This window comes from Canis aureus, chromosome 11 (assembly GCF_053574225.1).
Source record: "Canis aureus isolate CA01 chromosome 11, VMU_Caureus_v.1.0, whole genome shotgun sequence".
Lineage (NCBI taxonomy): Eukaryota > Metazoa > Chordata > Mammalia > Carnivora > Canidae > Canis > Canis aureus.
The window spans coordinates 25,069,546-25,084,534 of NC_135621.1; the positions used below are offsets into that span (position 1 = coordinate 25,069,546).

At 58.6% G+C, this 14,989-nt stretch overlaps 1 protein-coding gene across 4 annotated transcripts in view; it reads left to right on the forward strand.

Annotated features, from left to right (window-relative positions):
- The window catches only part of SCUBE1 (signal peptide, CUB domain and EGF like domain containing 1), a 135,390-nt gene extending 122,544 nt beyond the window's left edge, over positions 1 to 12,846 (forward strand). For all 4 annotated transcript variants that reach the window (XM_077914200.1, XM_077914202.1, XM_077914203.1 and 1 more), the window contains 7 exons: positions 3,005 to 3,166; positions 4,496 to 4,663; positions 6,337 to 6,498; positions 8,099 to 8,296; positions 9,318 to 9,470; positions 9,829 to 9,908; positions 11,982 to 12,846. In XM_077914200.1, the coding sequence (XP_077770326.1) occupies positions 3,005 to 3,166; positions 4,496 to 4,663; positions 6,337 to 6,498; positions 8,099 to 8,296; positions 9,318 to 9,470; positions 9,829 to 9,908; positions 11,982 to 12,134 (1,076 nt within the window). In that variant the 3' untranslated portion in view covers positions 12,135 to 12,846. The remainder of the gene's footprint in view (positions 1 to 3,004; positions 3,167 to 4,495; positions 4,664 to 6,336; positions 6,499 to 8,098; positions 8,297 to 9,317; positions 9,471 to 9,828; positions 9,909 to 11,981) is intronic.
- Positions 12,847 to 14,989: the final 2,143 nt, after the last annotated feature.

Below are 14,989 nucleotides of genomic sequence, written 5' to 3' on the forward strand. Positions count from 1 at the left end.
CTCTTGATGACAAACATTTGCACATGTGACCCTCCCCACAATCCTGAGGATTGGTGGGACAGGAGGAGCACAGGCCAGCACGGCCAGAGTGGAGGGGCAGGAGGGGCACGGGGACTGGTCTGTGTGACTAGAGAAGGCTTCCCAGCAGAGGCAGCATGGGAGCCAAGGGCAGAGGAGATGCAGAGCAAAGAGGCACGTGAGGCCGGGAGCCAGCTGGGGTCCAGGCCAAGGAAGCAGGTGACTTGACCAGAGAGCCCCAGGAGCTGGCCTGTCAAGAGCAGATAGCTCTAGAGACAGCCCAGGTGGCTGCCTGCAGAACAGACAGAGCCCGTGCTCTGATGGGGTTTACATTTACCGGGGAAAGAAGACAGCCAGTGAGCAAGCAAGCACACCCACAGGCCCATAAGGCACTGCATCAGGGCCGTGCAGACCACGGTGCTACTCTGGGCCGGTGGAAGCCACAGGAAGGTCCCAAGCAGAGGAGCAACCTTCTCGCTGTCTCATCAGTGGAGGGCTTCCGCCAGTGAGGACCCAGGAGAGGAGGCCAAGCGGGAGATGGGGGAGCCTTGAACAGGGTATGGGGGTCTGGGTGCAGGACAAGAAGGACTGAGACACATTGAGAGCACTTTGGAAGGGTGACGAGGAGGACAGAGGCTTCGAGGGCAGCTCCAAGGGCCACTGGGCAGAGGAGGCATCATTTTCTGACCTGGGGAACTTGGGGAAGACAGAGTGCTCCGTTTGTGCTCGTTAGCACAGACACGTGTGAGTCATTCCAGGTGAGGATGTTGAATGGGTGGTTGGAGCCACCAATCCGGAGCACAAAGCATAGGCTGGGCCAGAGAGACAAATTGGGGAGCCAGTGAAGAGGAGGTGTGGGGGATGGAAGGACTCTGGCTCAAGCCGTGGAGCGGGCATCGCAGGAGGCCGAGGGCCTTTGTGGTGTCATTCTTTTATTTTTGTCTTTTTAAGATTTTATGTATTTGAGAGAGAGTGCATGCACACAGATGGGGGGCAAGGGGGAGAAGAAGACTCCCCGCTGAGCAGGGGGCCCGACATGGGGCTCGATCCCAAGGTCCTGGGATCATGACCTGAGCCCAAGGCAGATGCTTCACTGACCAAGCCACCCAGGCACCCCTTTCTTTTATTTTTAATAGCTTATTTTGTTTTGTTTTGTTTTGTTTTGTTTTGTTTTGTTTTGTTTTGTTTTATGATAGTCACAGAGAGAGAGAGAGAGAGAGAGAGAGAGAGGCAGAGACATAGGCAGAGGGAGAAGCAGGCTCCATGCACCGGGAGCCTGATGTGGGATTCGATCCCGGGTCTCCAGGATCACGCCCTGGGCCAAAGGCAGGCGCCAAACCTCTGCGCCACCCAGGGATCCCCAATAGCTTATTTTGAAATCATTTCAAACATTCAGAACTAGCACCAGGCAGGACAAGGAACTTCTGTGGTTTCTTCACCCAGATTCCCTCGGGTACTGCCTCCGGCACCGGAGGTTCATCCCACCCACACACCCCATTCTGGCTCCCCCACTCCTTCCACAGCATCCATGTCCTGTCTCTCCAGATTCCTTCAGTGTGGACCCGTCCCTCGTTCCCTCCCCTCCTCCCCTGTCCTCCGCTGACCCTCACTGCTGTGGGATGACCCTCAATAGGGCTGTGTACCACATATCTGTGACCTGCGGAATGGGTGGGAAACCCACATTCTCTACCTTCCTTTTCCTTCTGTGACTGAGGAGGATTTGCTGGGGATATATTCTGAGTTTATACCAACATCCTGCTCCTCGCCAGACACCCACCCCCCACCCCCAACAATCAGTGACAACTCCCACCAAAGCACCCACCTCTGCGGCAGTTCCTGGACCGTATTCTGTTCCTGCCAGCCCTTGTCCCTGTGTATTAGTTAGCATTCTGGAAGAATGAGCTTCTCCCTCCCCCATCATCTCTGAATGTACCTGCACATCGCGTGTTTGTGTCAGTGTGGACTCAGAGATTCCTCTTCAACTCCCTGGGTTTAATCAGTTTGTAGCATTATTTATTTCATGCTCAGATCCTCCCCATTTTAGCAAGTTCTCCCCCATCAGGCCAGTCCCACATCCTTTGGACAAGCCCCATCCCCCATCACTCACTGAGGCGTCTCTGGCACCAAGTGGTACTCTCCCTGCCCCAGCCTTTGCCATCAGTCAGGGGCCCCTGGAGCCCCAGAGGAGGAAGATGAGTAGAAGCCAAAGTGGGGTACTCACTGCCACAGGAGTGTCATTGCTTCCAGGCTCTGTCATTGGACAGGACTAGAAGGTCCAGGTGTATAGTATACACGGGAGTATTTATGTATATTTGCAGAGCTACAGGTGGTGCCTAGGGGTGTGTGTGTGTGTGTGTGTGTGTGTGTGTGTGATAAAACCATGCATTCACACCAATGCCTTCCGTTCAATGCCTCAGGGTCCTTTCTAACCTCTCCTCTATCCATGGTTCTAAATTTCTTCTCCAGAGAAACATTTGACTCCCTTCCTCCTCCTTTCCTACTCATCAGTTGGCTCATTCGCTCAGTGCTGCTGCCCACACTGGCTGTCAGGCCTTCCTGCCACCGGTTCTGTTGCTCCCCCACGCCCCTGTCACTCCCCCATGCCCTCTGCACCGCCCCATGTCCTCAGATGGCAACTCCAGCACAGGAGGAAGGAAAGAAGAAGGCAGGAGAGCTGGGTTTGGACAAAATGCCTGTGGATATCCAGGAAGCCATTGGTACCCAGGCAGAGGGGTCAGGGCCAGAGGGCAGGATGTCGAGCAGCTGCAGCCAGGATGGGTTGAGAGACACCAGGGTCAGGCCTCCAGGCTCTTTACAGATGGCTGCTGCCTTGCTCCTACCCCCAGCACTTCTGAGATGGCTCCAGGGACGAGGGACGTGCTCTCTCCGGTAGGACAGAGCCTGGGTTTGAGGAACCAGGGGGCAGACCACCCGGCCACCACTCCCCACCTCTGCCACCAGCAATCTCTCCACTTTGCCTCTGCAGTGGCCTGCGGGCCTGGCACCCACTTCAGCGGAGAGCCTGGCCAGTGTGTGCCATGTGTGCCGGGGACCTACCAGGACAGGGACGGCCAACTCAGCTGCACGCCGTGCCCCAGCAGCGATGGGCTCGGCCTCACCGGTGCCCGCAATGTATCCGAATGTGGAGGCGAGTACTGGTCCCCCCCGGAGGGAGGGGCTGTAGTAGGGGGTGGGGGGCCCAGGGGCACCTCCTGTCTCTACTGAGGTGCCCAGCACCTTGGCGTATTCTGTGAAGCTCACTGCCATTTGCAGAGCCTGCTAGACGTCCAGGCTGCTCCACTCCCAGAGGGCACTGCCGCCCCACCGCCTCTGTGCCAGCAAACACGGGGCTGTGGTTAGTGCTTCTGAAAATTGCAGCAAACAGTTTGGAAGGGACTTTACAGTTTACAAGCACTTGGTCATTTACTGGTCAACTACTCCCTATAATGGAGGCCCGCGGTGCTTTATGGTTCACCAAACACGTTACATTGCATGGAGCACCATGGTGTCAAAAGGCTTTTCAGACTGTCCCATATAGTTGGCAGGAACTGTACCCTACGACAAGAACTTTACAGTGTGCCCTATGATGGTTTGGAAAGCCCTTTTTCAGTTTTACCAAGCACAACTTGGTTTGCAAAGACCTTTTCCATTTACTACCTCACTTAACCACATCAGTGAAACGGGCTCATGGGCCCACCCGTGGCCTCCCTTCCCAGGCCATCGTGGGGACCACCCGAGAATGGGTGGGGAAAGGTGTGCCTGTGAGGATGGGTGGGTGGGATCCTGAGGACAGTGGAGACCACCAGCCAGCCTCCTCTGGGATACAGAAGAGCTCAGAGCCCCGCCCTGAGTCTGCAGGCTAGCTGGCCGTGCCCGCCAACGGTGTGGTCTCTGCCCTTCGTGGGCACGGTGACGGTCTGAGAACAGAGAGTAACCACTGATAGGAACAGAGAATCTGGGGCCTGGGCTGAGAGGGCACTCAGCCCACCCCTCACTCCCTGCCAGAGCACCCAATGCACCTTGACTTTCAGCCTCCCTTCGTCCCGGCCAGGCCCTCAGGGATGTCACAGACCCCCCTCCCTCTGCTCTGTCCCAGCCCTGCAGATAGGGCAGGTCAGCCTGGAGCTTGCCAGGCCCAATTCCTCGCAGAAGGCACGGTGTGACCTGCCCCCGGGAAGGAGCCCCTCTGAAGTAAATGACCCCTCCACCCTCTCCCCTCCACATGTAGAGTCCACACCTCTAGCTCGGCAGCAAGGCCACTTGCTCTTCAGCCCGTAGCCCTTTCTGCTAGTGGGAGAGGCGATGCCAGGCTTTGTGCAACCCAGGCTTCTTCCCACAAGTCCTCACACCTGCCCCCACCATCGCCCCCAGCCTCAGGGCCCTTGGTGCCCTTCCCCCAGGGCCGTGAGGGTTGAGAGCAGGGTCTGGATGGAGGCGCCCCCTCCTGCCAGCCTGAGCCATGATCTCTGACTTCCAGGCCAGTGCTCCCCAGGCTTCTTCTCCCAGGATGGCTTCAGGCCCTGCCAGGCCTGCCCGGTGGGCACGTACCAGCCTGAGCCCGGGCGCACAGGCTGCTTCTCCTGCGGAGGGGGGCTGCTCACCAAGCATGAGGGCACAGTCTCCTTCCAAGACTGCGAGACAAAAGGTGAGTGGGCTGGGCTGTGCAGGCACGTTTTCCCTCAACTCCTCTCCTTTCCCGAGTGGTGAACCTCCGAGGGCAGAGGAGCAGCCTGGAGCCACCAGACAGTGGGCACTGGTGACCAGCACTGTGTCACACACTAGGACAGGACAACAGGGTTCCACACAAACCTAGGGTCTCAGGAGAGCGAGGCGGGCACCGTGGTTACAGACAGGAGCCGTGAACCTGGCTAGCAGGAAATTTGTTTAGGGGGTGAGGGGGAGAAATTCAGGGGCTTGGGGTGAGGTCAGACGTCTCTCCTCACCCGGAGACCCCCCATCGGGGCTGTGGGGGTCCAGCCGTCCAGCCGCACCTTCCCTGCCATGGCCACCAAATCCCCGTGGTGAGCCTGCCTTCCCTGCCACATGCTCCTGCCCTGCCAAGGGCCTTTGGGACAACTCTTCCCACCTCCTGACCCTGATGATTCTTGGGAACAGACTACTCTGAAATCTCCCTTCTAGAAGAGAGAATTCCACCTACCCTCTCCAGTTCCTGCCAGGATTTCTCCTCCTTACTGTGAACCTTGTAGAAAGAGTGTCTGGACTCCACTTCCTCTCCCCTCGCCTTCTCACGAGCCCCACTAGTCAGACTGTCACCCCCCTGCCCCCCCATCATTGCTCCCATCAAGGCTGGAGCCGGGTTGGTTCCCAGCCTGTGTCTCGGGCAGCCCCGTGGCCCCAGGCCTCACTCAGCCTCAGTGAGTGGTAGTTGGGGTCCCCGGCCTGGGTACTCTAGAGTCTGAATAGAAAGAGCATCCAGTGACCCCAGTTTCTTCCCCAGTGCATCCTCTGTCCTGAACTTGATGCTACACCCTCCTGCCAGGGAACAGACTGTGTCTCGGGCAGCCCCATGGCCCCAGACCCCACTCAGTCTCAGTTACCCTCCCCTCACCTGGTAGTTGGGTTCCCCGGCCTGGGTACTCTGATGTCTTAATAGAAAGAGCATCCAGTGACCCCAGTTTCTTTCCCAGTGCATCCTCTGTCCTGAACTTGATGCTACACCCTCCTGCCAGGGAACAGCCTGTGTCTCGGGCAGCCCCATGGCCCCAGGCCCCACTCAGTCTCAGTTACCCTCCCCTCACCTGGTAGTTGGGTTCCCCGGCCTGGGTACTCTGGTGTCTTAATAGAAAGAGCATCCAGTGACCCCAGTTTCTTTCCCAGTGCATCCTCTGTCCTGAACTTGATCCTCTGAAACTCAGAGCAAAGCCTAGCATGGCCCCTGGGCCCAGGAGCTCATCCCCATGGCCTGCGACCTCCCCTCTGGCCACACCTGGCACCCACACAGCCCACTTTGGGCCTACCCTTGCCCTCCCTTCCCCCGGATAGCCTCCCAGCCAGCTCCAGGCTGCTCAAGCCTCCCCCGAAAAGTCCCTGCACCTTTTGAGCAGCCCATACCTGGCCTTACAGCATTCCATGCCCCATTAATGCCCTCGAACACATGCACCCACGCTACATCAAGCAGCATTACCTCAGGAGTGGGCCTTGGTCTGCTGAGCTCATGGCCTAGCTGGGTGGGGTGATGAGAAGTTGCTGAGCGGTAGAGAAAGGCCTTGAACTCGGCACTGAGACAGACCTAACAGGCAAGGGGAGCCCTGGGGAGAATGTCCCCTGCCCTTTCCCACCTGCACCCCCGCCCCACAGTGCACTGCTCCCCGGGCCACCACTACAACACCACCACCCACCGGTGCATCCGCTGCCCCATTGGCACCTACCAGCCCGAGTTTGGCCAGAACCACTGCATCACCTGCCCGGGCAACACCAGCACAGACTTCGACGGTTCCACCAACGTCACACACTGCAAAAGTAGGTGCAGCTTCCCCCACAACCAGGGAGCTGGGAACGGGGCTGGGGAGGGGGTGGTTGTTGGGGGTGGGATGAGCCCTCACCCCACACAGTGTCCCTAGGACCCCGGGGACTCGGCTCTGCTCTAGCACATCTGCACACCTCCTCAGGGTGACAGCCACTCATCAGAGCAGTCTGTGCCTCTGTGCCCAGTGGGCCCTGCTCCAGGCTCTGGGCCTGTGGAGGGGAGAGCCAGGCCCCGTGCTAAGGGCCTGCCAGGCAGCTCCTGAGGGCCAGGCCCCGCCGCTCTGAAAGCACGCGTGGCCGTGCCCCCGAGTGGAATCAGACCAGACAGCCTAGGGGACAGGAGGCCGACGCAAAGTGTGGACGGGCGTGGAGGCACCAGAGGAAGACCAGATGGCCTCCTCTTGTCTGTGAAGAGCTCAGCTGTAGCCAAAAAAAAAAATGCGGGCAGCGTAAGACGATTTGGGAAATAGAGACCCCAGGCCTTCATTTAGCAAGTCATCTGTGCATAACAGGATGCTGTTTACTTTAGATATTTTTTTAAAGGTTTTATTTATTTACTTATGAGAGACACAGAGAGAGAGAGAGAGAGAGGCAGAAACACAGGCAGAGGGAAAAGTAGGCTCCATTCAGGGAGCCTGACATGGGACCCGATCCCGGGACCCCAGGATCACACTCTGGGCTGAAGTCGGCGCTAAACCACTGAGCCACCCGGGCTGCCCTTTAAATATTTTTAATTCATTTTTCGGAGTCCTTTGGGACAGATTTTCTGGTATTGTACCCTTCCTGTATTCAATTTCCAGCCAGTTATCCCTTCCCTGGGCTGCTGGTCACATTTGGAACAGCCCAAAGGCCCAGGAAGGGGACCTAATCCTAGAGGTAGAAGCCGCCCCTCTTCCCCCAGGGTGTCCCCTGGGGCTCGTGGCCTGTGGGGACAGAAGGGCAGGCACAGTGGCAGAGCTCCACAGAGACAGGTTTTAAATGTCCTCATGAGTTAAGAGTGGAATGAAACCAAATAGGATGGAAACTTCTGGAAGATAAGGTAAAAATGAAATGTTTCCCAGAAATTCTGATGTGAGGAGTTTTGGAAATGAAAACATATAAAAGTCTATATATTTAATATTTCCATTCAATTCTCTTGGCAGAACTAAGGTGACTTCCTTTGTAAGGTTGAGGCTAGGAACCATTTAGCTCACAAAGATGTCCCATTTGGCCTCTTCGGGGTTACGCAGCTTAGCTAAAAACGAGAAGAAAGGGAAGCAGGTCTCTTTCCTCACTGTGCTGCTGGCCTCTCCCTGAGCCTCCCTGCTCAGCGGGGAGGGCAACCACACTTGGCACCTGGCAGGAGCTCGGGGAGCCGGAGTACATGGAGGGAAAGAGCAAGTAGGGGTCACTAGGCTTTCCCACTGGCCATGTGCAGGAACAGGGTAGGCAAGGGAGCTGACACGGGCCGGGGGGATGGCCTGTCACAGGGCACCCTGTGGGAACACGACCCCGTGAACAGAGTGGCCCAGGGCCAGGCTGGCTGGTGGGGAGACAGGCCGAGGCGCCCCCAACACAGCGGCCTGAGCAGGCCCACGGGCCCCCGTGCCCACAGACCAGCACTGTGGCGGCGAGCTTGGTGACTACACAGGCTACATTGAGTCCCCCAACTACCCTGGCGACTACCCGGCCAACGCCGAGTGTGTGTGGCACATCTCACCGCCCCCCAAGCGCAGGATCCTCATCGTGGTCCCCGAGATCTTCCTGCCCGTTGAGGATGAGTGTGGCGATGTCCTGGTCATGAGGAAGAGCGGTATGTGCAAATGGAGGTGGGGGGCTGCCCAGGGGCCCCTGTGGGGCCCTCTGACCTGGAGGGCTCTGTGCCAAGGGGCAGCAAACGGGCACACCCTGAGCGTGGGAGCCAGGGCCAAATTGGGTCCAGCATTGGTGCTGACCACAAGCTAGTCTCATCCCAGGTGTCCAGCCTGTCCTGCCCCGCCACCCAGGGTGAGGCCCGAGGAGCAACCCCTGCTCCGTCTGCCTCATGCTCCCTCTGAGGCTCAGGGGCCAGGGGCCCACCTGTGCACACACACAAGGTCCCCAGGGTCAGACAGCCCCGTCCCTTCCCCTCCGTGAGTTCCAGGCTCCTGACTTGTCACCCCCGTCAGGGTGTTGTGGTGGGACTACAGGCTGTGAGCTACGGGCTGGGCCTCTCAGCTGTGGGCGGGGACAGGTGTGTGCCCAGATGGCCACAGCAGCAAGAAAGGGGGGAAGGCCAAGTCCCTCCGGGAACCAGGTTAAGTTCCTTATAGCATGTGCCAAGGCCGGGGGACCCCACTGCTGGTGCAGGGCCGCGGTGCCCCGGGGAGCCCACTCCAAGCCAGAGCATTTACAAGGAGGCGGACAAAGGGACACCTGCCCACTTGGGTCTAGAATGTCTCTGAGGCAGAGACTAAGCAGAGGAGAGAGACACTGAGGAGGTTCTGTCCACTGTGTTCCCCGTATTCTTTGTTCCTATGTGCGAGCATCACCCACTCACTGTGGCTGATAAGCCCGAAAGCCTGAGGCCAGAAAGGGCAGGGCGCCAGCCAGGATCCCACAGCCAGTAGAGTCCAGCCCCGGCCCATCTTCCCCACCGGCTCTGCCGCCAGCCTCCCTGGCCCCCAGTGTCCCCTCCACCACCTGCCCACAGGGTTGAGCTCTAGGGGGACTGGGCATGGGAGCCGGGCAGCTGACCCGGTGGAGAAGCATGCAGCCTGAAGGGGAAGGACAGGGCCAGCTGCAGCTGGCTGCAAAGATCAGCCAGCTGCTCAGCCCCTCTGCTCTGCCCCCAGCATCCCCTGCGTCTATCACCACCTATGAGACCTGCCAGACGTACGAGAGGCCCATTGCCTTCACCTCCCGCTCCCGGAAGCTCTGGATCCAGTTCAAATCCAATGAAGGCAACAGTGGCAAAGGATTCCAAGTGCCCTATGTCACCTATGACGGTCAGTGTGGCAGCTCTGTGTGCCCGGCCCAGGCTGGCCCTGAGGACACAGAGGGGACAGACGCAGATGGGGTGGGGGTAGGGGGCACAGATGAGGGAGCCATGAGTGGTGTCCGTGGCCTTCAGCATGACGTACTGCCCGAGCAGGGTTCTGAGGGTTGAATAGGAGTTTCTAGCTAGCCAAACCTCGAGGGAAACAGTTTGGGTGGAGGATACAGAGATTCAGAGGCAGAAGTGCCTCTGGCCAAGGTCCGAAGCCTGAAAGTGGAGCAGGGGAAGGCAGAGGCTGAAGGTGAGGGGGAAGCAGGCAGGGTCTGGAGCCTTCACCTTCCTTCCTTCCCCGCCGGTGGGTTTCGCAGAGGACTACCAGCAGTTGATAGAAGATATTGTTCGTGATGGACGGCTCTACGCCTCGGAGAATCACCAGGAAATTTTAAAAGTGAGTGATCTGCTCTATGGAAAAGGGTCCTGTGTGATCCCAGGATGGTGGCCTGTGGTGGTCAGGGCCATCCCTGTGCCCACCCCCACCCCAAGCCCCCAGAGAAAGGAGAGGAGGAGGGGGGCAGGGCCTGGATCCAGGGCATCTGTCCTTGCAGACCAGGAGGGCTGAGACCAGCTCCCTGGCGGGGTCGCGCTCAGGACCTGGCACCTTGTCTTTAGGCAGGTTCTTCACCAGCGGCCAGCCTCGCTCCCTTCATCTGTGAAAGGCGGTGGTATCTTAAAGTCAGTAGAATCCGCCCTCACCTCTGGGACTGCCTGCCTCCTCGTCTTGCTCATGGCCTTGAGAAGCAGAGCCGCCTTGTCACCAAGGGGGCCCATGGCCGTGACACAGTAGGCACTGGCCCAGACCCAGGGATCGGCTTAGGTCCTGGGGAGACAGCACCCCCAGCCTGGCAGCTGATGTGGACAGGGCCAGAGCAGGGCTGTCACGTACCAGCTGGGTGGCCCTGGGCAAGCCTTCTGAGAAACAGAGGTGGCTTGCAGGGTTTGTGTCTTTCGGCCCCGGGGTTGGCACATGCCTGCACATAGTAGGAGGTTTGTAAGCAGAGAAGTTTGCCCCGATCCTGCTGCACCCAGGAGGAGATCTGGAGGTTTCGGAGCCCATCTGGGTCATGGGAACTGGAGGGTGGTGCTGGCCTCTCCCCCAGTCAGTCCTGCAGACAAGACCGACTCTCCTCCTCGCCACTCCCCTGCTGCCCTGGCCCTCTGCCCGCAGCTCCACCCTGCAGCCAAGAGCATCTGTGCAGCACTGGAAGTGTTTCCGTCACTTAGGACAAAACTGGGCCAGCGAGGCCTGGATGGGTGTGGCCACCTCCTGCCTCTGAAGTCATTCTCAGGCTTCTGTGCTCCCTCTGCTCCCTCGCCAAGACCTCTCCCCAGTGAAGGTCCACCTGTCCTGCTCTCAGTGTCAGCATCCCTCCTCTGGGCAGGTCACAGATGCTTAGAGTCCCACATGGCCCTCCTCCTTGGCACCTGCCAGCACTGCGGTTAGCTGTGGTCTGGGGTTATTTGGTCACCGGTCTCCCTCCTCTACCCCAGGTAGAGGAACTTCAAGGGTTCCTGCTGGACAGTCTGTCCCGGCACGTGGAAGGAGCTCTGTGAGTGTTTCTCAAGGGCAAGGGAGAGAGTGTGCCTCCGAGTCAGAGCATGAGTGTGCACCAGGACGGAGAAGACTCTGGACAGCAGATGTGGCCAGAGTCTCTGTGTGACACTGAGGCATGGTGCAAATAGCCTGTGGCCTGCGCTCACTGCTTAGACCCTGCCCTGGGCCCCACTGTGGGCTGTGCTCTCTGCGCTCATGACTGCAGCTCATCCTCCTGTGGAGAAGGGGCCTATATGTGCAGCTGAGATAAAATATTATTAGAACGCCAAGAGTTAAGACCAATAAACTATTAAAAATCAAAAAATGGGGCTCCTGGGAGGCTCCATCAGTTAAGGGTCCAATTCTTGGTTTCAGCTCAGGTCATGATCTCAGGGTTGTTAGATCGAGCCCCGCATCGGGCTCCCTGCTCAGGGCAGAGTCTGCTTCTCTCCCTCTCTCTCAGTCTCTCTCTTCCTCTATCTTCCTGTCTCTTCCTCTTCCTCTGCTCCTTCCCCCAAATCATACGTGTTCTCTAAAATAAATAAAAATCTTCTTAAAAAAAAATAAAAAAACAGCGGCACCTGGGTAGCTCAGTGGTTGAGCATCTGCCTTTGGCTCAGGTCGTGATCCTGGAGACCCAGAATCAAGTCCCACGTCAGGCTCCCTGCATGGAGCCTGCTTCTCCCTCTGCCTGTGTCTCTGCCTCTCTCTCTCTCTCTCTCTCTCTCTGTCTCTCATGAATAAATAAATAAAATCTTTTAAAATTTTTTCAAAAAACAGTTCATGGTGACGAGAGTCTGTGGAGTCCTGAGACCCACCAGACAGCAGTCTCTTCCTCCTCCCCCGTCCTTGCAGACACCCCTTAGGCCTGGCCCCACCCGCACCCCCGGCCCCCCTTGGCCTCACTGTGCGCCTCACCATGTCTTCCAGGACAAGAAGCTCATCAAGGCCCTGTTCGACGTGCTAGCGCATCCCCAGAACTACTTCAAGTACACAGCCCAAGAGTCCAAGGAGATGTTCCCACGGTCCTTCATCAAACTGCTGCGTTCCAAAGTGTCCCGATTCCTGAGGCCCTACAAATAACGTGCTAGAGCTGCCCTTCTCGGGGAAGGCGGGTATCCCGACGGGGAGGGGAGAGGCCTTCCCTCCACAGGAGAGGCTGGGAGCCGGCTCCGCAGGCCTCCACGCCACCCTGGGAAGTCACCCTGGCGTCCGCCCTAAGGAAACACTGACCAACCAGCCCCTGGGGCTGAGCCGGCAGCCAGGCGGATCCCCCCTGGGAAAACACTGTTCCAGGCGGCTTTCCTTCCTTCCTCCCTCACTCCCTCCCTCCGCCTGTTCGTTCCTGGATGGCGCCCTCTCCAGAGCTGCACGGGCGGACCCGCCTGGGCCAGGACACTCTGTGCCGCAGCGCAGCCAGGCCCCGGGCAGAGGGCACCTGTGGGAGTAACTCGCGGCCTCTCCTGGCGCCTCGGGAGAGGGGAGCGAGGCTGCCTCTGCCTCCAGGCAGGCTCTGGGAGGCATCATCTGAGACAGGAAGTGGGGCTGTGGAAGGAGGGGTGCAGGAGGGTCTGGGGAGCTGCGATAAGCCAGTGTCTGCACCTGCAGGCCTTCGGCGCCCCTCACTCCTCCGGCCACGGGCCCGGGACACAGGCGCCGTGTGGTGGGGCTCTAAGGATTCTGCGGTGGGGCAGGAAAGAGCTGCTAGCGGAGGAAACTGTAGATTTGTGCTTTCCCTTGATAGAGCATCTAATTAAGTACTATATATATATATATAAAAATATAAATATAAATATAATATACTTCTATTTGTGGGTACTTTAGGAAAATCCTCTGTAGTAACTGTAAATATGAATTGCAAGCCCACCTCTTCCCTCACGAGCTGTTCCCAGCACCCCCGTGTGATTAACCCCCGCCCAGGTGCTTGCCACCTGCTTCCGGGGGGCCGGGAGCCCGCAGGATGGGGAGCGGACAGCTGGTTCTGGCTGGACACGCTCTGGAGTGCAAGTTCTTTGGGAACTGGCTCCCGTGCTTTGCTGGAGTGTCGTGTAGTGGAAGGCAGTTTTCCCGTGGACTCTTCCCCTGCTGACCCTGGGGCCGAGACCTCAGGGTCCGTGCTGTGGCCTCTGCCACAGGAAAGCAGGCCCTTTCCCACGGGAGCCCAGGCTGTGGCACCACAAGAGCCCTCAGAGGGCAGCAGCCCACCCCTTACCTGAGCAGAGAGGAATCCGGGCGGGGAGGGCAGGTGGCCAGTGTCAGGAGGCCTGGCCCCAGAGCAGCCTTCTGCTACTGCGCCACGCTGTGTTCCTCTTACCATCTGTCTTTAAAGAAGAAAAGTCCAAAGTCTGACCTAGTTGCATGGTGTCCCCCTCAGCCAGGAAGCCAGCGCCCGAATACAGCCACAAAAGCCCCCAAAGCGCGGAGTCCTCGCCTGCTGGCCGCTGCTGGAAGTGGTCTGTATCTTTACCGTTAACAGATGTTCCAATTTCCAAGAAACATGGGAGATTCTTAAAATGAACCCCAGGTGCCTCTAGGCTGTCTCCATCCCCTGCCCCCACACCCGGGCTGAGCCACGGGCACGGGCACGTTGGAGTTTGAGAACTGTCCTAGCACATTGCAGATGGTGACGCCTGAGGACAGGGAGTGGGGCCTGGAGGTCGATGGCCAGGCGGGCCGAGACTATTTCACAATCCAAAACAGGGCTGGGAGCTCAGAAGTCATTCACGGCCCCTGCCCACATCAGCAATGGCCAGTCCCCAGTTTGACCAATGCCGCCACCAATGCCCGCTGACGTGGGGAAGGGGCTGCCCCTGGTGGCCAGGTCAGTGTGAGCCATGAGCCCTGTCTGGTCTGGTCACAGGCCTTCAGGGCCAGCCGGGCCTACAGAAAGATGCCTGTCTTCCCTCCCGAGCTCGTCCCCAGTAATTAGACGAGTGTCCTCTCGAGTGGGCCTCCAGCCTCCAGCAACAACCATGGGGGCGGGGAACAGAGAGGGAAGCATTCTAACCCTTCTCGGACACTTACTGCTGCCCCTCTGGGTGGTTTCTGGCAGTTGCCACCCACAAACCCCACTAACCCACCGGCCCTTCCAGTGGGAGCCCACCCACGTCCCGTGGCTCTCCACACTGCTGTGGCCATACCTGCCCGGTGTTCCCCCAACAGAGCAGGACAGACGTGGGGCCCCTCGCTCTTCACAAGTACAACCCCAGTTTGCCAGCTCCCAACACCATAACCATTCAGCCCTCCTCCCCCCACCCTGTTAAACCACCTCCCACACCATGAGGGGTGCTCCAAGTTCGGGAATGGGGTCTGTCCCTAATTTCTAGGTCATCCCTGAGCCCCACACTGGAAATTTAAGAGTCCCATGTGTTAAAGCCACAGCTGCCCCCAGTCATGGGAGCCCAGTGGCCTTGGGAGAGCTCCCTGGACAACCAAGTACGTTTGTCCCTGTTTCCATGTCGCGGAATCTGGTGGCAGATGGGTGCCCGTGGAGCCGATGGAGGTAGAAAGGACTGGGCCCAGACAGGGCAGGTCCCCAGAAGGAGTCCTGAAGAACAGAAGCCCAGGACAAGGATGTGGATGTCCCATGCTCCCCGAGAGAGGCTCGAGATGCAGAGGGGCCAAGCCAGAGGGGCCCACCCCACTCGTGGATGGGGTATTGGCCTTGAGCAGCCACAGCCACAGCGCCATCCCAGCCACTGCCACACTCGCCTGGCATGGACCCTCAGCAGCTGGCCGGTCAATGAACTCCAAGGAAAGAGCGAAGGAACAAGCTTCTGGACACAAAGCCTTGCCCAGTTGGCCAGGACTGAAAGGTGCCAAGGCTCAGAAGTCCTGAGGAGCTTGGCTGTGCTCCCAGCGAGGCATGGATGGCACTGGGGCGACGGGGGAGGCCTCCGAGGATGGCGGTGGAAGACCGAGGTGCCCCGCGCCCCTGG